This window comes from Carcharodon carcharias, chromosome 2 (assembly GCF_017639515.1).
Source record: "Carcharodon carcharias isolate sCarCar2 chromosome 2, sCarCar2.pri, whole genome shotgun sequence".
Lineage (NCBI taxonomy): Eukaryota > Metazoa > Chordata > Chondrichthyes > Lamniformes > Lamnidae > Carcharodon > Carcharodon carcharias.
Window position 1 is genome coordinate 43,021,370 of NC_054468.1, and position 22,112 is coordinate 43,043,481.

The following is a 22,112-nucleotide window of genomic DNA, read 5'->3' on the forward strand; positions in this document are numbered from 1 at the left end:
GTCCTTTTACTGCTTGGAGCCGTGTCTCTTGCTCCTCTTCCTGGTGGTTCCTACTAGTGGTCTCTTACTGCTGGTGGCTCCTCCCCTGGTTTTTTTCTGTTTAACTGGGACCTCTCCCTGTCCGTGACGCTTTGATTATGATGTCCTGTTCCTTGGCCACATGATCAAGGTTTTTGCGCTGTTTTCTTTTTACGCACATGTGCTGTTTTTGTGTCTTTGGCCAGAAGAACTATAAACGCTGGACTCCCCTGTGTCGCCTGCTGCTGGCCCATGCCTGTGCTGAAACTCTGGGCTTTCTGGGATTTGTAGTTCCTGGCCTCTGCTCCAGAATCAAGTCAGTCGAGATCTCTTGATACCATCACCCTGGAAGAAAGAAATCTTCACCAACACGAAGATATACCTGGCTTTATAGTTTCTTTACAAGAAGTGCTTACCATCATAAATTTATAATAAATAGCTTATTACTTACTGTACATGCACCCTTCCCATTTTTCATAATTACACACATTCTATTATAATTTTATAAAGGGTTAATCAAATCAAAATGCAGTGCATATAACAGGATTAGCAGGATTTAAGCATCATAGAATTATCATAACTCAGAACCTGCCTTTTCTCTTACACCCTTTGTTTAAACTCTGGACAGAGCACCAACAATTACATGTTTTATTTTCCATAATCATCTAAAGTTTTCTTTAGAAATATCTTGACCAGCTTGTAGTTCTATTTTGTACCATGGGTTTTCTACTTTGCTAGTGCAACTGCAAATCAATACTCTGGCAGTCTTCTCTTCACATATGGATGCATATTAGTTACGCTGTATGCTACAAATGACTTCCACATAGGTTTCTCAGCTTTAATACAGAAAAAAGGGTTTTTCTTACCCATCTCTGTTAACAGAAACATGTCTTCAATGAGTCCTTTTAAGTTGTTACGGAAACCATGTATGCCTGATTGACAATAGCTTCAAAATGATCTTATTCACTTCCTCCATAACTGTTTTTGTTGTTTCATTGTTTTGATCAGATGAATAAAGCTCCACAAAGGCAGTTTTTCTATACTCAGGTCATTTTCTAGAGTATACAAGAAATGTGTCACAGCCTTCTGCACGTCACGTTCTTCTGATGCTTGAAAAATGGAACCTTCATCTCCATTTCTTTCACAATTTCAATCAAATATTTGTTTACTCTATTATTTTCTATTTTTTTCCAAGGTTATTAATCTTCTCATTCAATTCAGCAGCTACTCTGGTGATTTCAGTTGTATTTATTTCAGAGTCATCCATGGAACCCTTATACAAGCTTAACAAATTCACGTGGACATTCAGTTCCTTCTGGAATTTTCCTTCCATGATTATTGGCTACTCCTTAGACTCTTTCAAATCACTTGTTAAATCCTCAATTTGTTTCTTAAAATTTTCCTTAGCTGCTTCTAAAGTCTGGATCTGCTCTTCCAAGCTGCGCATCTCATCTTTCTTGTTCCTCAGATTGCATTGGAGTTCAAGAATTTCATTGCTGTTTTCACAACATAAGTTGCCACAGTTCGTCAGTCTTAGTTTTTAATTCTGTATTACTTAATTCTCATGGGGAGACAATGGCGTAGTGGTAATGTCATGGCACTAGTAAGCCAGAGGCCCTGTAATGTAAAGCTAGTTTTAGTAATGGTGATCATGAAACTATCATTCATTGATGTCCTTTAGGTAAGGAAATCTGCCGTACATACTTGGTATGGCCTACATGTGACTCCAGATGCAGAATAACGTGGTTGAATCTTAACTGTCCCCTGAAATGGCCTAGCAAGCCACTAGATTCAAGGGCAATTAGGGATGGTCAACAATTGCTGGCCTTAAGAGAAATTGTCTATAATGTTATTGGAAATTATTTTTTAAATGGAATTGTAGTGGGGTTGTGCCTATGTGTTTGACTGTGTCTGCCTTAATTGGATTAAACCAATTAGTCTGGGTGGCTTTGATGTATAGTAGTTTTGAGATGTTAATTGGGTAAACAGGAGGATAAAAGGTAAAGTGTACATTTGCATTTGTTGAATAAAGGACTCGAGTGGGAGTAAAATCTTGCACCTAGCTGGGAGACGCCAAGCAATGTGTTTATTTTTCAGTGTACTAATAAAATTGGTGGAATGAAAGGATATTATTGTTAGGAGATGTAACATTAGCAGCCGAGTGATACAATGGAAAATTTACATTCAAAGGAAAAGCTAAATATAAACAGAAAGGAGTTTGTGTGTATAAGTTAGAGATATTTAAGATCTAACCAACCTGTAAGCCTACAACTGTGTCTGCAAAGGAACCAAATTGCAAGGAATCTTATTTTGAATTCATAAGGTCAAACGTGCTTTTCCTGGGGATTTGTTTAAAAGTTATTATGGTAGTAATTTGTAGATGTGTATGTGTTTAATTTGTTGTTACATTAATAAATGTTTAATTTGGCTTTATAAAAAAAAAACCTCTTGAGGTTCAGTGGTCTTATTCCTGAATTCAGAACTGCATCTGAAATATACCAATTGAAAATATAGGTTATGACAGTTGTTCAAGTTTCCTTCTGGGATTTAAACAACTCAGCCTTTACCAACTGCTGTGTCATAACAGAATAATTTTTTTAAAATTAACCAACTGTTCTGATTCATTAGCAATTCTTTTTCCTGTTCAATGTGTTTTTCATGATACTTAGAGGCTTCTGATAACTTGATATTTATCAAATTTTAATTGAAGATCTATCTTTGTAGAATTTGCTTCTACAAGTTCTTCATTGAGACATTGCAAGTTCTCATTCAAGTGTTATATTTTCTGTGACCGACATTCCAGTGTTTTCATTAGTCCTCATTTTTCATTAGCAAACTCATCTTGCGTGCGTGAAAGTTAGTTATCTTCACTGATCAGTTTTTCCTTATGAAGCCCAATTCTTCACATATTATTGTGTTTTTCATACTAACTTTTCTTGGTCCTGGGCTAGTGGTTCTTCCACTTCCCCCTGTCTAGCCTTGCAAGCTTGGGGTCTAACTACTGCGCAATCAGGAAAAAATCCAAGATGTTCCTCCTGCAAAATCTCTGTTTCTCTCGCCTCAACTGGCTGTGTCTCAACCATGGGGATGCTATGTTATGAAGCTATTAATGTGTATAATATTATTGAATTTTTTTTAAAAAATAGAGGGTTAGTCTGTGGGTGGGTATTAATTGGATTAAAGCCAGCTGGTCTGGGTGCTTTGATGTATACTAGCTCTGAGAAGTAAGAGAGGTAGAGTGCATTTGCATTTTGTTGAATAGAGCATTCAAGAAGGGGAGTGAAATCTGGATCCTAGCTAGCAGAGACCAAGCAATATTTATATTACTAATAAAATTGGTACGATGAAAGGGGTTTTATTGTTAGAAGAGGTGGAGTTCAAAGGGGCTGGTGATACAATGAGAACTTACATTCAATGAGATGTGCTAGGTATAACAGAGGGCAGTTTTGTGTGCAGAGCAGAGGCAATGTAACATCGAACCCTGTAAGCCTACCACTGTATCTACAAAGGATCCAAAGGGAAAGGAGCCTCATATTGAATTTGTAAGATGAAAATGCTGTGCCTGATGTCTGCTTGAAGCCTTTGGGTTGCTGTTGCCTTAGTGTAGATTCATTTGGGAATTTGTTAAAAGTTATGATAGTAGTAATTTGTAGCCATGTGTATATATTTAACTTGTGTAAATTAATAAATGTCTCGTAGTTTGATATAAAATCCTATCGAGAACTGGTGGTCTGATTGTTGAATTTAGAGCTGCATCACAACCATACTACTTGAAATATAGGTTATGACAGTTGTATAAAGTTTCCCTCTGGGATTTTTAAATAACTCAGCTTTGCCAACTGCTGGGTCATAATATGTTAAGAATTTCAAACCTGCCAAATCATTACCCATTATAAAATTTATTCCTTCCATTGGTAATCAATTCAGAACAAAGTCCCAGTCAATAGCAATGCTTTAGACATTTAAGTCAAAGGTCTCTGCATGATCTAGTTTATTTAAGCACTTTATTCATCTATTAGCCATATCGTGACTCTTCAATCAGTACCATCGACTTTTCTGTCTCAATTGCTACTCAGGCTCTCAATAACTATAATTGTAGTAACGATTCTATTACAGACTTATGGTAATCATATTCTTTGTCTATTGTGCACAAATCTAAACTGGTCATTCTGATATGATGATGTGAACTTCAAATTTTTTATCTGAGCTCAGATTACATTGATATGTGTAACAGGAATTGCTGTGTTCATTCATTTGGATAGACCTCCATTTTATTGCTAGTATAGTAAGATCTGGTATTATTACGTACGAGTATTTGTTACCTATATATGGGTTTTACTTCATCAGTTTGTTGGACAATGTTCTTGTGATAGACTTTGTTGTCACTTTATAGGATGATTTTATTATATTTAAGAACATTTTTTAGTTAGACACTGTTAGATAATGTTTATTTCTTTGTTTATTTATTTTATTTTTTATTCTTGTTTTTTCCATTTAGTAGAATTTTTATACTTGCTAATCTAGTTACCAGTTTTTTTTCAATCATTCTCATGATTTACTTCAATTTCTTTGGGCTGCTATATCGCAACTTTCAATTATTCCTATTTACTGGAACAGCTTCTCTTAAACCATGTAGACTAAGCTTTTCTTTAGTCAGTTCATACATTTTAATTTCTTTCTCTCTCTGGAATCCAACTCAAGGTTTTGCCTTTCCATTTCTTTCGCTCTATCGTTTTCCTTTTTTCTAGTTTGAGCTTTTTCATCTGTAACTGAATTTCAAGTTTGGTTGTACCTGTGTCAGACTTTCTCTCATCTAATTCCAAATGCTGTGCTATTACCTCAACTATGTCTGCTTTCTTAGCCCCTGCTTTTAATTTTAGCTCTAACTCCTCTGCTAGTGCCATTAACCTAGCCTTGGCTAATTGTTGCAAATCACTCAGGAATAAATCTTCCCTCTGCAGAAAGGTCATAGCAATTGACAAAGCCATTCTGCTTTTCAATGAGTGGTAAAATGGACCATGGACTAACCCTACCTAACCTCAGCAAGTACCAGCACTCATATTTGCCCATGGATTTGAAATCCCGCAGAAGTCCCAAATTTATGTTATATTCTTGATCAGACAGCACTCCCCCTCCAGGTTTTTGGTGTGGTCCAGTTAGGGGCCAGTAACTTTTTTTTAAAGTAGACAAAGTTTGAGATTCAAGACACTTGCTGAGAGAATAAAGGCAGAAGATTCCATGATTTTTGAACAACAGAATAAACTTTACTGTACAAAGTCAGACAGATAAAACAATTTACACTATATTTTTCTCTAACATTCAGGTATATTATGAGGTAAATGTGAATTAACAAGCAAACTGTGATCTAACATCCATACTGCACATTAAATGACAAATGCAATCACTGTTTTCTCAGCAGACGTCAGTAACTACCATGAGTCAACCAATTCAGTTGAAACTCTTTCTGTCTCACGAGGGATTCCAATCTTCCCCTTAGAAGACCTAGCCTTGGAATTCTCTCCAAAAGTCACTCAGACTTGATAAAAACAAAAAAACTGCGGATGCTGGAAATCCAAAACAAAAACAGAATTACCTGGAAAAACTCAGCAGGTCTGGCAGCATCGGCGGAGAAGAAAAGAGTTGACCTTTCAAGTCCTCATGACCCTTCGACAGAACTTGACTGAATCCAAGAAAGGGGTGAAATATATTTATATAAATAAATAAATATATTTCACCCCTTTCTTGGATTCACTCAAGTTCTGTCGAAGGGTCATGTGGAGTCGAAACGTCAACTCTTTTCTTCTCCGCCGATGCTGCCAGACCTACTGAGTTTTTCCAGATAATTTTGTTTTTGTTTTGTCACTCAGACTTGGACTGCCTCAATGATGGCTCATCTCGCAGGGTTTTATTCGTGTCTCCTGAGGCTCTGTTCCCCTGGATTCCAGAGTCTACACTCCAGCAGAAACTCTCAAGCACACCTTCAGTTCTTTGGCTGGGCCGAGCAGAACACTACTACTCCAAAGGGGTACTTTTGCCCCAACAGCCCACAGCATGGAATCAACAACCTTCTGCTGCCTTCTTGGATCTCCGGGGCTTCTCCCGAGCTCTTGCTACTTTGTCTGTCAACTGCAACCCTTTTATTACTTGGAACCTCATCCTTGCTCCTCTTACCAGTAGTCTCTTCCTACTGGTGGCTTCTCCCCCGATTCCTTCTGTTTAACTGGGACCTCGCCCTGTCCCCTCTCCAGGATTACTTTTGGGACCTCTTCCTGTCCTCTCTTGCCGTTCCCTGTTTGGGACTCTTTGACTATGTTGCCCAACTCCTTGGTCACATGATTGGGGTTTTGCGCACCATTTTCTTCTTACGCAGGTGCACTGGGCCCGTGCCCCCCCCCCCCCCCCCCCCCCCCCCCCCCCCCCCCCCCCCCCCCCCCCCGGAAGAATTGTAAACGCTGGGCTGTGCATGCGTTGCCTGCTCCAAATTGTTTCATGTGTGAAAACTCCTGGGGCATGCTATGACTTGTATTTCCCAGCCTCCGCTCCAGGATAAGGTAAATCCGGATTTTTTGACAATAGCCTGTTTTCAGAAATGGAATCAGAGAAGTTGAGGAAGGAAAGTGAAGATGAGGAAAGGAAGAATAGCAAATGGACCATATGAAGGTGAGAAGGGAACAGTAGGTGATGGATCATGTGAAGGTGAGAGAAGGGTGAAAACAGGAAGCAAAGTTGATGAAATCACATACATCCTTATTTTTTTCCCATTGCTCCAGTATACATCTTTTTTCATACTTCAAAATCATTTTGTTCACCAAAGTCTTTAAATTAGCATACTGAAAACACAAAGGAGTGTGGTCCCATCATTCAGTTTCTTTCCTGACATACTGCACCGTTTATACCTTTGCATCCTTTCAATTAGACTGTACAACCTCCCGAGGCTGTTTGCCATTTCCTTGCATAGCGTAGTCCAAAATGCCTTTATCATCTACAACTATTCAATGCAATTTGACATTTTTTTTTCTAAAAAGAAAGAAATCTCTGAACTCCTTCGGAATTTGTGCATGAGACTTTTATGCACGCGTCACTAGCTGCAAACTTTATTTATTTGAATACTGCCATAGAAAATTGATTTGTGGCATGTAGATGCTAATCCATTCTGTTAGATAACGTAACGTATTGGTTTTTGTCAGAAGGTACCTTGATTTAATATACGGGGTTTCTTTTTTAAACACTATTCTGTAATGGTCTTTCCTACTTAATTTTTGACATACGCATCGATCTTCTTACTTTAATAGAATGGTAAACCTTGCAGAAGCCACTGAAAATGATTCTATTTTACTACAGGAATACAAAGTAAAAAGTGAGAATATTTTGGGGAGCAGTCAGGACATTTATTGCTGGATTTTCAAGTTTTGGAAGATCTCACTGTTGTAGCATTATAAAGAAATTTTAGCATTTTTAAACAATTGTAGCTGTAGAAAATCAGTATACATTACCTGTTGGTGAGTTATCATTTAGAAATGCTGTTTTGCATCTAGCAGTTTCATCCAAAATTCCCGGGTGTGTGAAGTCATTTCCACCAACTGTATATCTTCTGATATCGAATTTTATGATGTTTTGTATCATCAGGTGCTACAACTTAATAATGCGGAAGTCTTAATTTTGAGGATCAGTAATTTTGACATGGATTTGTGATAATACCCCATGAAAATGATATTTATAAGAAATGGCATTTTCAACATTGAGGTGTTGCCAAAATAAAAGTTCTAGCTGATATTTGAAACTGATACCCACTATTGTTTAGGATGGTATTCTTATGTTGCAATGAGTTTATTAATGTATGTATGTGCTTTCTGAAAACTTTATAAGGAGAAATTGGATAGTCCTATGCCTGTTTTCAATCACTCAGCAGCCCAAAGTGCTGTCTCCTGCACCATATGGGCTCCTGAAGTACATCTGACCACTTGTTGGGTTAGCTGATTTTTCAGGTGCCCCTGGCACCTGCCTAAAATTGGCTTCATATGTACATAAGGGGTCTCATACTGATATATATGTAAATCCCTGTTTCCAGAATTATACCAGGCCTACTAAATTTAGCACCGTTAAGCTAAATTTAGGGCAAATCTTGTACCTCATGGCTCAGTTGCATTGTTGTTGGTAATAATGCCCAAAAAATGGGCCTTAACCATTTTTCCCCCATTCCCTTTTCTATTAATAAGTGGATTTTGATAATTATAGAATACCATTCCACTTTTAAATTTCGCTCTGATAACAGTATTGTTATCATACCTTGTATTTGACCACATTGTATCTGTGATACAATCAGCATAAACCTGCTATATGAAACAGACCTGATGAGAGGAGTGTTATTTCATAGAATGTTGTTTGAGCGATTAATTTAGTAATTATGCCTTTATTTTAAGCTGTTGATGAGAGCCATAGAGCTTTTTTTTTGTTACAGCTTCTATAATTTATGAAAGAAATGTGCCTTGTGACAAAAGTGGCACTTCTGAATTTTGCTGCTTTTGTGCTGGGTAAATATATTCTCAGACCTCGGTACTGTTTTCAGTTCAGTCAGCGGAAGGCACCCTAAGGATATTTTCCCACCCGTTCCATGTGGAAGTGATTGGCATCTGTTGCGTGTGGGAGTATGAATTTGGGCCAGAAAGTTGCAATGTGGGAGATCATGAATATGAGCTTTGCCTGAGCATTATGGCAGCCTTTTATCATGAAAAACAGTGCCAGAGTAGTTCAGTCACTTTTTCATACTGAACATGGAGGAGTTTCTATTTTCGAGTGAGAAGTTTCTATTTTCGAGTGACAGTCTTTGCCACAGGTGGTACAGGTATAAATTATAGAGCCAGATAATCGAGCCACTCAATATTGACTCTTGAAACCTGTTTCCTCTTGGCTCTCATCTCTTATCACTGAGCCACCACTCATCAGCTTCTGGCTCTCCGATGCAGCACAACCCTCAATGTGAGGCTGGAGTGGTGAGAAGAAAGACCAATTAATACAAAGTTAAAGTTGGACAGTTCTCTAATGTGCTGGACCACGTGGTCAAATGAGGGCTTGTTACCACCAATATACCACATTGCAAGTTTCTGATTTTGATTATGGTATTGAAGAGAAAAACATCTTGGTATATTACCCCAGCTATAGCACTTGTTATTGTGTTTATGAATTTCAAAAGGAATTTTCATCTTTTTCAGGCTAAAAACTCGCATAGTTATAAAAGTCATCTATATGAGGATTATTGGTTACTAAACCTCAGTTGTCAGAGTCTTGGGAGCAGGTTGTTTACCTACCTTCTGTGAGTGTAGTGCGGAAAGGTTTGAAGAGGGGAGGATGGTAAAGTTGTTTGAAATGTGTTTAGGGGTAACCAGCAGAAAAAGTTTATCACTGATCTTGCAGTGGATAACTGGAACAGGAAAGCATCTCTTGAAAGGAATTATCATCAACTACATATGCAACTATTTTAAATTATTTTGGCAAAACACTTATGCTTTGCAAGAAAAGTCTCTCCATTTGGAATAGATGATGTGTGTGGTAAGATTACTTGAGGTTGTTGCTTTTAAGAGCAGCTTTATTATTGCCACCTGGTGGTGGACCATACAAAATCAGAAACATTGATCATTACTGTTTGAGTCTCCATAATTAGTCATGAATTACTTTACAAATAGGGGAAAATATTTAGTAAAATGGAGGTAAGAACATGTAATTTACATCGAAAATGGATATATTAAGCACAGAACTGTTAGCTTAGTGAGATGAAATAACCAACAGTCTTAATCAAATAAGCAAGTCTATTGTACACCATAATCAAATTGAGGGAAAATGCCGGAATTTCTGCAGGGGTTCTTTCAATGTCAGCAGAAAATGAGTGCAAACCTTAGAGGAGCAGTATAAGCAATTGTTCATGCTGTTTTCTGTTGCAGTAATGATGGATGATTGACAGAATATTTGCAAAAGTTCTATGTTGAAGTTTCATTGATTGTAAAAGCAAAAGATTCTTGACTAATCAGTATATTCCAATCTCTTCAAATATGTCAGCTTTCCCATGATGTTGTTCATTGGTAGGCCAGGGCCTTCTGCTTGTTTTCTGATTTTTATCCCTTGATCTTGTACTTTTTGCTCTGAAGCAGCAGCCTTTTTCTAAAATAGTTGAGTACTCTGTAAGTTTACCCAATATTGTTTTTGAGAGTTTTAAGTAGTTAAACGGAAGAAACTGTAGTTAATCAAATTGCCCAAATGTACATATGCAATACAGCAGTCCTGGACTAAAATTATATTACTTCTGTTGCCAAGCCTCAGTGGGATGAGATGGTCTCCTGCAGTGAATCTAACATCTTAAGTGCTTTTTTGAATCAGATCATGACCTGATTCTAAAGTTATACACTTAGGCTTTGATATCAATGTGCATTTGAAATTGCTTTGCATTGGTACAAAAGTAGCAGTAAAAATGCAGTCTTGTATTCAAACTAATAGTTTATAATTTGTTATTCCTACTGTTCACAGCTTTTCGTTTTGTTTTCCTCTTTGCTCAGCATTTTCTTTTTCCTTTCGTCCTTAAATCTTGGCATTTGAGTTCTCAATTCTGTTTTCTTACTATAAACTCTATTCTTCCTCTCTGTTTGTTCTTTCTGTCTTCTGCTTTATTGTATTTTATTTTTGCTCTGTGACCTGATTTATCTTCACTTCCAAGCATACCACCAAAAATGCTGATCTCATCATCAATCAGCAAAAAACAGTGAAGAGTGCAGAGTAGTTCCTGTCTGAGGAAATAGTGCCTGCACAGTGGCTCTAAAGATAAGGAAAATGGAAGTCCAAAGTCTTCCTCCAATTTATTTTGCAAATGGGATTTTTTTTCAGCTAGTGAATTGTACTGAATTTCTTCAGCTCAAATTTCATGTTCACTAAAAAGCAACCTATCAGCACAGACACGGAACAGTTTACACTATCTTACAGACATGTTGAACAAAAACTTTTAAATCCATTCGATTAAATCTTTCTCACTCTCTGGGGGTCTCCCTCTCCAACCTGGCTTCGGCACAGAGAGCAACATCCATTGAGTGATGTTGCACTTCTTTTACCTGTCCCTTGCCCCTTCCCAAGACCCCATCACTCTCATCACTTCCCTTTGCTTGTTCTTGTGCTGCTTCCTATCCCTTCAGTCCACATATCCTATCTCTCCCCACCCCTACTCCAACACAGCTGGATCTGGGAAAATGGCTTATTCTGGTATAAATAGACTGTAATGTAATCAGTGCTGTTAAAAACAAAAGAGGAACTTATTGACCACAGAGTGGGTGAGGGAGTAGGACATGTGATATAGACTTAGGCTGTGCTTTGGCTGAGGCCCATTCAACGTAATAGGAACCAAGTTTGAGGAATGGGAGGGGCAAGATGGTGGACATATGCAGTGCTAACAACAGACAAGGGAGGACAGAAACCATGGTAGTGGTGATAGAAGTAAATATTTGAGGTTGTGTTAACAGGTACAAAATGAAGAATGGAATCAGCTGATTGTGATTGGTTGTTGAACTTAATTCAAATACTTTTTCCAGTTAAGGCCAAACCACTTGGGAAAAATAAAAACAGTTTCCATGAAAAAGGTAAACCATCTGCTATAGATGTTGAATTGACATGTTAATGATAGAGAAGGAGAATGAGATTAGTTGGCCCATCTTTGGTTCTAAGATCTCAGTCAACCCAACAAGCAGCAAAATAAGCACCTTCTGATCCTTGGACCTACTGATGCCAAGTCAGGCCCTTGTTGAGCTATTCTCAAGCTACTCTTTAACCTTTCATAAAAACAAAAAAACTGCGGATGCTAGAAATCCAAAACAAAAACAGAATTACCTGGAAAAACTCAGCAGGTCTGGCAGCATCGGCGGAGAAGCAAAGAGTTGACGTTTCGAGTCCTCATGACCCTTCGACAGAACTTGAGTTCGAGTCCAAGAAAGAGTTGAAATATAAGCTGGTTTGGGGGGGGGGGGAGAGAGAGAGAGAGAAGTGGAGGGGGTTGGTGTGGTTGTAGGGACAAACAAGCAGTGATAGAAACAGATCATCAAAAGATGTCACCAACAATAGAACAAGCCGGAGTAGGACTGGAACAAGGAAACCTTTAACCTTTCATAGTTGTTCCTGTCTAACTTTGAGAGACTGATCACTAGAACCAGAAATCTCAGATCTCGAAATGAAGTGAGAAATATTGAGCCCCCCAGAACAGATAATTCCTACTAAATAAAAATATAATGCTTTGATTTTACTGAGTTAATGTTCAAGTTATGTTCTTATGTGCCTGTAAAAGGGAGTTGGATTTGCATTTTTAATAACTTGTCCCTATCTATTCTGATAGCATTCTGAAGGGTTTTCTTCCAGTCAGTAGGGAGCTCAAGTACTGCCAAGTTTATTTCCAATCAAAAGTTATTCATTATTGTCTATTTCCTTATTGAACAATTTTCTCGTTGGGCACAGTTGTTTTTGTATTTGATGTGGTTATTTGTGCTTTTGTGGTGGTAAAAAACTGGGATAAGTCTTACTTTTCTTGGTTTGGTGATCCTTTCAGTTCAGGTGTTTAATTCAGTCGCACACATATATATGCTGTGGATTTAGTCCAGTGAATTTGAGCAGGTCCCAATCTGAAGATGTTGATGATGAACACTGGCACCTTTTGAAATTTCAAACAAAAAGAATGAGCACCAAAAGAGATTGACATTTTGTGCTTCACTTTCCTTCGTTTGTTTTTACAATCAGAACAGCAGCATCATGAGGCAGATCCTATTGCTTAAAAAATGGATAAGAGAAAAGAAGGAAGCAGGCATTCTGGATTGCCTTTAAACCAGGATAATGTTTTTCTACCATTTGTTAGTAGAACTGACTTGTCAACAATGATTGAGGGGGTCAGGAGGGAGCAAGGGGTTGAGAGAGGCTGCGAGCAAAATGATGGTATGTTTATTAAAAATCAGACTGAGCATGCCCAATACAGTGAGATTCTTGATGCATGTGCAGGGATTGCGCTATAACGAAAATGGAAGCAGCTTTATGTAGAAAAGTTCCATTATTTACAAATCACGCTATTAGAATTTGCTTTAAATATGTGTTGGGGGGGGTACACATATAGAGGGAGAAAAATCCTGAAATTCACTCCCGAGTTGTATTATACAATAATTATGATACAAGCTGGGATGAATTTCAGGATTTGACTGAAATGAAGATCAATTCACCTTTGTTTAGTTTAGTCTCAAATTGGGTAATGAAGGAATCTTTTATAATCTTGCATTCTATACTTAAGTAAAGCATTTCGAGCAACTAGTTTGAGCTTTTTTTCCCTGTTTGGGCTACTTTATGTTCATAGATCTACGCTAACAAAGATAGCATAAACAACTAATGCATCAAATGTTAATACAGTATTTGTACTTTTTTGTTCCATATCAGATCAATGTCCTTCAGTCCAAGAGAAGATCTGAGGTTTTAAAATCGGTAAGCTTTTGTCCTCTTAAAAGTCATTTGGCTGGTGATTTTTATTTTTATTATCCTTAAGCCTGTTTAGATAGCCTCATTGGATGCCATTTTTGCTCTTGTGCTGATTGTTTAATATGCATGTCATGTAGCCATGATGAATTTATGTTCAGTACAGTTTTTTGATTTGAATTGACACAGTTGCTTCAATGTCTTGACCATGTTTTAAAAAAAAATATAAACTTTTAAATTTGAACTCTGACCTTTTAAAGGAGTCATGTTCAAAATGTATGTATCGTAAGCAATCGTTCTTACACAACATTGAGACGAATGTTTGCAGTGGAATTTTAATCATTTATGTCAGCTGCTTTGTAAAATAACAATGCACTGGCATTTTAACCTATTTTGTTTAAGTAGACTTCCAATAAAGTAAACTTAATATTGAAGTTGTGTTATGAAAACTGCAGCTGCTTATAAAAGTTTGTTTTGTTTTGAAGACTTGCATTCTCCTAAAAACCGTGTTTGTTTCTATGGAACAGTCAGACTTCTCTCTATTATGGTATTGCAGGGTGTTCTAAAATGTTACTAACAGATAAATTTAAACCTGCTCTATTTACACTTGTTGCAATAACATTTGAATCAGGTGTACTTCCTAACTTCCATAAATATGAACATATGAATTAGGAGCAGGAGTAGGCCTCTCTGCCATTCAATAAGATCATGGCTGATCTGATTGTAACCTTAACTCCACATTCCCACCCACCCCTGATAACCTTTCACCCCCTTGCTTTTTGAGAACCTATCTACCTCTGTCTTAAAAATATTCAAAGACTCTCTCCCTCAAATACCCTGTATAACTGAAGCATAACTTCCCTACTTTTGTATTCAATTTCCCTCGCAATAAATGATAATTTTTTGTTTTGTGAATTGTTTGCTGTACCTGCACACTAACCTTTTGCGATTCATGCACTAGGATACCCAGATCCCTCTGCGTCTCAGAGCCCTGCAAACCCTCATCATTTAGATAATATGCTTCTCATTTATTCTTACTGCCAAAATTGACAATTTTACATTTTCCCACATTATACTCTATTTTCCAGATCTTTGCCCACGTAATTAACCTTCTATATCCCTTTGTAGCTTCCTTATGTCCTCTTTACAACTTACTTTCCTGCCTATCTTTGTGTCATCGGCAAATTTAACAACTATACCTTCTGTCCCTTCATCCAAGTCATTTAAATGAGTTGTAAAAAGTTGAGGCCCCAGCACACCATACAATACATCTTGCTAATCAGAAAAAACCCATTTATGCCTCCTGTTTCCTGTTAGCTAGCCGATCTTCTATCCATACCAATATGTTACCCCCATATTATAAGCTTTTATTTTTTGCAATAACCTTTGATGTGGCACCTTATCAAATGCAGTCTGGAAATCTAAGTACGGCACATCTACCGGTTCCTTTATCCACAGCACATGTGACTCCTTCAACTAACTCCAATAACTTGGTTAAACATGATTTCTCTTTCACAAACCTATATTGACTCTTCCTGATTGCCTTAAACTTTTCTAAGCACCTTGCAATAACATCTTTAATAATAATAACCTCTAACATTTTCCCTGTGACAGATGGTAAGCTAACTGGCCTACAGTTTCCTGCTTTCTGCCCCCCTCCTTTTTTGAATCGCGAAGTTACATTTGCTATTTTCCAACCTAATGGTACCTTCCCTGAATCTAGGGAATTTTGGAAGATTAAAACCAACACATCAACTATCTCACTCGCCATTTCTTTCAAGACCCCAGGATGAAGTCCATCAGGACCTAGGGACTTTTCAGCAATTTGCTCAGTACCCACTGCCCTGGTGATTGTAATTCCCTTGAGTTCCTCCCTCCCTCCCTTCCATTTCCTAACTTACAGCTATTTCTGGGATGATACTTGCATCAGTCTTCACTATAGAGGATACAAAATACCTGTTCAATTTATCTGTCATTTCCTCATTTTCCATTACTAATTCCCCAGACTCACTTTCTATAGGAGCAATGCACAATTTAACTCTTCTCCATTTTAAATATCTGTAGAAACTCTTACAGTCTGTCTTCATATTTCTAGCTACCTTTCTCTCGTACTCTTAATTTTTCCCTCCTTAACCTTTGTCATTCTCTGCTGTTTTTTATATTCTGTCCAATCTTCTGACCTGCCATCCAGCTTTGCACAATTATACGCTTTCTCTTTACGTTTGATACTATTTTTAACTTTTTTAGTGAACCACGGGTCCTCCCCTTGGAATTTTTCTTTTTTGTTGGTATGTAGCTATTCTGTGTATTCTGAAATCCCTTAAATGTCTACCACTGCACCTCTATGGACTTATCACTTAACCTAATTTGCCAGTTCACTTTAGCTAGCTCTGCTTTCATGCCCTCATAATTGCCCTTATTTAAGTTTAAAATACTAGTCTTGGAATCACTCCTCTCCCTCCAACTGAATATAAAACTCAATCATTCTATGACTGCTGCAACCTAGAGATGCCTTCACTATGAGGCTATTAATTAATCTTATCTTATTGCGCAATGCCGGGTTAAGTATAGCCTGCTCTCTTGTTGGCTCCAGAATGTGCTGTTTTAACAAACTATCCCGAAAACATTCTGTGAATTCCTCATCTACGGTACCTTTGCCCACCTGATTTTTCCAGGCTATATGCAGATTAAAATCCCCCATGATTATCACCATACCGTTCTGACAAGTTCCCCATATTTCTTCCTTTAGACGCTGTTCTATTGTGTTGTTACTCTTAAGGGGCCTGTATACAACTCCCACAAGTGATTTCCCTTGTGACTTATCATTTCCCATCTCTACCCAAATCGCTTCTATATCCTGGTTTCCTGAACTTAGGTCATTCCTCTCCATTGTGCTAATACCATCTTTAATTAATGGAGCTACCTCTCCACCTTTTCCTACCTTCATGTTCTTCCTAAATGTCATGTACCTTTGAATATTCAGACCTCAATCTATGTCATCCTGCAGCCGTGTCACTGTAATGGCTATCAGATCATACTTATTTATTTCAATTTGCTCTATCACTTCATCCGTTTTGTTTTGAATGCTGCGTGCATTCACATACAGAGCCTTTAGTTTAGTCCTTTCATTATTTTTGTAAGCTCCAGCCTTATCTATTGATTTAGTGTTAGGATTGTACTCTGTCCTTTACTGTCACGGTCTGTTGATCATTTCCCATATTAGTACCTTTCTCTCTTGCCTTGTCTCTACTCCTTGATTGACCACTTCTTCCCAAATTTGATCCCTTGCCCCGACTATTTAGTTTAAATCCCTCTCTACTTCCCTAGTTATGCGGCTCGCTACGACATTGGTCCAAGCATGGTTCGGGTGTAGACCATCCCAATGGTATAGCCCCTACTTCTGGTGCCAGTGCCCCCAAACCGGAACCCACTTCTCCCACACATCTCTCTAAATTTTATTTACCCTATGCAATCTGCATGTGGCTCAGGTAATAATCCAGAGATTGTTACCTTTAAGGTTCTGCTTTTAAATTTAGTGCCTAGCTCCTCATACTCTGTATGCAGGACTTCTTTCCGAGTTGTACCTATGTCATTGGCACCTACGTGGACCACGACAACTGAATCCTCTCCTTCCCACTGCAAGTTCCTCTCCAGCCCTGAGCAGATATCCTGAACCCTGGCACAGGGCAGACAGCACAGCCTTCTGGATTCTCGCTCTTGGCTGCAGAGAACAGTGGCTATCCCTCTGACTACACTCCTCTACTACCACTACATTCCTTTTTGCTCCCCCTACTTGAATGGCTTCCTGCATCATGGTGCCATGGGCAGTCTGCTCGTCCATCCTGCCTAACTTGCTATCATTCACACAGGTTGCCAGCACCTCAAACCTGTTTGATAGTTGCAAAGTCTGAGGCTCCTCCATTACAGACTGCACATTCCTTTGACTTGCCTCACTCATGCTCACACCCTCCTGTCCTTCACCACTGACCAAAACTGATGACCCTATTCTAAGAGGTATGACTATCTTCTGGTACAAGGTGTCCAGGTATTTCTCCCCCTCCCTGATGTTATGCAGTGTCTGCAGTTCAGCTTCCAGATCGGTAGTCCTGATCCAGAATTCCTCTCACTGCTTACATTTTGTGCAAACTTGTTTGTCCTGGATCGCGTTGACATCCAGGAATACCCACATTTCACAGCTGCAACTCAACACCTGTCCTGCCTTTGTTACTTATGGTATTTGCATTTTTGCCATCCACAGACTTGACTATTCCGATGTTCAAAGTCTGATCCCCTGTCCTCCACCAATGAACTTGAGCTCATCAGAGTTTATGCTATCTGTTATTTAACCTACTTCTAGAATCCTTTACCCTTTACCTCTGTGCTTGCTGACTTCAAATTTGCTTCAGGTCTTCTGATATCTTCAATTTAAAATTCTCATTCTTGCTTTGCTCCGTTAAAGGCGCTATGTTAATAAAATTTGTTGATAGTCTTCTCTTTCTTAATCTATCCAAGGGTGGCATGTAAAGCATTCTGGAGGTGACCATTAATTTCTTTTTCAATCTAGTGCCTCACTCCTTGAACACTTTCTGCAAGATTTTGTATATACTTCTATGGTTCCAACATGAACCATGACTTTATGCTGCGTGTCTTTCATTCCTATGGAATTTTGCCACTCCTCCCCGTGAGTTCCTTTACCCTGGGAATCGAATTCAAACATCACAAATGCAAAAAGTGGCATCTAGTCCCCTAACTATAGAATCTTTTTTAAAATTCATTTATGGGATGTGGGCATCCCTAGCTAGGCCAACATTTATTGCCCGTCCCTAATTGTCCTTGAGAAGTTGGTGGTGAGCTGCCGCCTTGAACTGCTGCAGTCCCTGTGGTGTGGGTACACCTACAGTGCTATTAGGGAGGGAGTTTCAGGATTTTGACCCAGTGACAGTGAAGGAACAGCAATATACTTTCAAGTCAGGATGGTGAGTGACTTGGAGGGAAACCTTGAGGTGATGGTGTTCCCATGTGTCTGCTGCTCTTATTCTTCTAGATGGTAATGGTTGTGGGTTTGTAAGATGCTGCCTAAGGAGCCTTGGTGAGTTCCTACAGTGCATCTTGTAGATTCGTGCACACTACAGCCATCGTTGGTCGGTGGTGGAGGCAGTGAATATTTGTGGACAGGGTGCCAATCAAGCGGGCTGCTTTCTCCTGAATGATGTTAAGCTTCTTGAGTGTTGTTGAAGCTGCACTCATCCAGGTAAGTTGAGTGTATCCCATCACATTCCTGATTTGTGCCTTGTAGTCTTTTTTTGGGATAACCAATGCAATGCTTTTTAATAAAATAGTTTTGAAGCATTACAGAATCTATTTTTCTAACACATGCTTTGGGGAGTCAGGAGGTGAGTTATTAGCCTCTGACCTGCTCTTGTAGCCACACTATTTGTATGGCTAGTCCAGTCCCGTTTCTAGTCAATGTTAACCCCATGATGTTGATAGTGGAGGATTCAGCAGTGGTAGTGCCACTGAATTCCAAGGGGTGATGGTTAGATTCTCTCTTTTTGGAGATGGTCATTACCTGGATGTTGTCCAGGCCTTGCTGCATTTCGACATGGACTGCTTCAGTATCTGAGAAATTGCGATTGGTGCTGAACATTGTGCAATCATCAGCAAATGTTCCTACTATTGACCTTATGATGGAAAGAAGACCATTGGTAAAGCAGCTGAAGGTGGTTGGGCCTAGGGCACTATCCAGAGGAACTCCTGCAGTCATGTCCTGGAACTGAGATGTTTGACCTCCAACCACCAGAATCATCATCCTTTGTGCTAGGTATGACTCCAACAGAGGAGAGTACCAACCCCCACCCACCTCCTCTCTCTCTCTCTCTCTATCTCTCTCTCTCTCTCTCTCTCTCTCTCTCTCTCTTCCCCCCCCCCCCATTCCCATTGACTCCAGTTTTGCTAGGGCTCTTTGCTGCCACACTCAAGTCAAATGCTGCCTTGATGTCAAGGGCAGTTATCCTCACCTCACCTAACCTGGGAGTTCAGCTCTTTTGTCCATTCTGCTGCTTGGTGCTTGAAGCGAGAACTGTGAAGGTGTTGGGCATGTAAAGGTTGCGGGCAGTGACATTCAAACAGCTGTGCCACAGCCCAACATGTGTTTCAGTATGCAAACGTGCAGCTAGGTTTTGTCAAAGAAAATCCCATGAAGCTCTTTTAACATTGCCACATGTATATCATTTCATTTGAAAGTTGCTGCCTGAAATTAGGCCCTACTGTGGAAGGCACATGATGCATATTAAACATTTAAATATCTGTACGATGCTTTCCCTTGAGCATTGGTCAATATGTAACAGGGTATGAGAAAACAATATGTCATACTTACTTTATCCATTGTACTTGGATTCAATTCTGAAGATATCTTTCAAATTTAGTGCCAGTGTCTTTGAGTGGTATAGACCACATTGATAGGTTGTGCCACATTCTGACACACTTTTGATTGTTGGATGGTTGCCCTGGAATGAAAGCAAAGTATCTTTCCATACTTACTACAGCGCAAGAATGCTGAAACTTTACTTTGCTGTTGTTCCATTATAAATTTGTAGAGTACAAAAAGTTAACAGTCATTTACCCAAAATTTGACCTTTTTAAAAGTAAAAAAATCAGCTGCTGCTACATTGAACATCCTTGTCCCTGAATTTATAACCTTCCTGTAACTGGCAAACCGCTTGTGACAAAATCTGAATAATTAGCTTTTGAACCTGGGTGAAGTAAGAATTGGATATTTAACGTGCAAAGTTCCAGAACTATCTACAACCATTGTGGTAAAATCTGTTTAGTCAACTCTGAATTATTAAAATAAGCATTTAAAATCAAATGTTACCTTGAATGAAAAATGTGCAAATATACACTTTTGCAAGTAACACACTTGGAGTGGAGGTTATGACTTGGTAAAGAATGTTAAAAATGTAATCTAGCATAAGATTTTAAAGGTGCACTTTGATTTGGGTTTTTTTTCATATGCTTGCAGGTTGTATTGTAAGTATTATTTTTGGAATGCAAAAGATCTGTTACTTAGTGCTCCTTACGTGACCCATTTGTGAAGATTTTGCACTGGACAGATCCAGGATGCACAGGACCAGAGGTGCATTCTGCTGTGTCCTTGTCTCTCCTCTTGTCATGTAACTGAGGGAAACCAGCCTTCACTCTTACTCCCATCATTTATGCTGTTCCAACACTGAATACCAGGACTGCTCACCTCCCCTTCTGATGGTGCAATGACCAAACAGAAGGCATACATCATTATCAGAATGGTGTTCTTTGTGTGGACACATGGCTCTAAGTAGATCTTTAAAATTGATGCTGTAGTGACATATGCTGCTGACATTTATAGTTCATTTGCTCATGAAACATTGGTGTATCTTTCTTAGTAATTGTCAAAATATCAGTTTGTGATCTTAAAATTGCCAGTCATTCATTTTGTTTAAAGATATTTAAAACTATGAAAATTTATGTCCATTTGATCTTCATTATATTCTATACAATGTTATTTTTGTTAGATGAAGTTAAACGTGTTGGCAGTTAAGTTTTTGTTTCTTCATTTCACTTCTAGATGTTGTCCTTTATGTATGCCCATCTTACATTCTTTCATCAAGGATATGACCTCTTTATGGAATTGGAGCCTTACATGAAGGAGTTGGGAGCGCAGGTAAGGCTTCAAAACCATTGCAATAAATTTAGGCATTCTTAGGTTGGAGTTTTTAAAATATAAATTCTTTGCACGGAGGGTAGAAAATATGTGCAATAGACTACCGAGGAGGCAGTGGAAACAAAAAGATTTTATCCGAGAAAGTGACATATTTTGGCAGTAGGATATTGGAAGTAAAGATATTAAGAAGTTTGATTTTTCGGACTGACCCAGTGGATGGTAATTTCCAGTTCTTTATAAAACTTTAATTCTCAATGTTTTTTCTGATCGTTGATACACATATTTGAATAAAAAGCTAAGTTAGTCTGTTTTAGTTTGCTGAAAGATTGGGACCCAGTTTGCTATAGGGTAAGTTTGTAATATGTTAGGATTTTGAAATGAAATCATTTGAAATTTGGAAATGCTGATATTTTCATTTTAAAATCCACTTTGAGGTGCAGGACAGCAATCCTGTGGTTCCATGCTTTTAGCTTGTGCTGAATTACCTGGATAGTTGTCAATATTTTATCTTGAAGTTACTTTCTTGTCAGAGACTTTGATACGTTTACTGCTTTGAATAAGCAACAGCTTGCTTTTATGTAATGTATTTAACGTGAAAAATGTGACAAATGCTGCGCAGTAAAGCAAGCTTGTGTCAAGTTAGGAAGTAATGATTAGAAAGGAGACTGAAGACTTCAGAGATCAGATTTGAGGAGGAGGAGCAGGGGGAGAATTTTAGTTCAAAACAAAATAGTGGACAGTTTATGTCAACGATGATCTTATTTTGAATAATAGTTTCCAAATAAAAATTATAACTACATTTTACCACCTACATTGAACAACAATTTAAAGTTTGAGTTTCAGAAATAGTATTGAATCACCTGAAAACTTAACAGTCAAATTTTATTTAGGGAAAGTAACTTTAGGAACATTCCAAAACCTA

At 38.4% G+C, this 22,112-nt stretch overlaps 1 protein-coding gene across 4 annotated transcripts in view; it reads left to right on the top strand.

The window, feature by feature from the left end:
- LOC121271722 (arf-GAP with coiled-coil, ANK repeat and PH domain-containing protein 2-like) overlaps positions 1 to 22,112 on the top strand; it is a 229,908-nt gene that overhangs the window by 102,695 nt on the left and 105,101 nt on the right. For all 4 annotated transcript variants that reach the window (XM_041177912.1, XM_041177922.1, XM_041177940.1 and 1 more), the window contains exons 7-8: positions 13,456 to 13,500; positions 21,095 to 21,190. In XM_041177912.1, the coding sequence (XP_041033846.1) occupies positions 13,456 to 13,500; positions 21,095 to 21,190 (141 nt within the window). The remainder of the gene's footprint in view (positions 1 to 13,455; positions 13,501 to 21,094; positions 21,191 to 22,112) is intronic.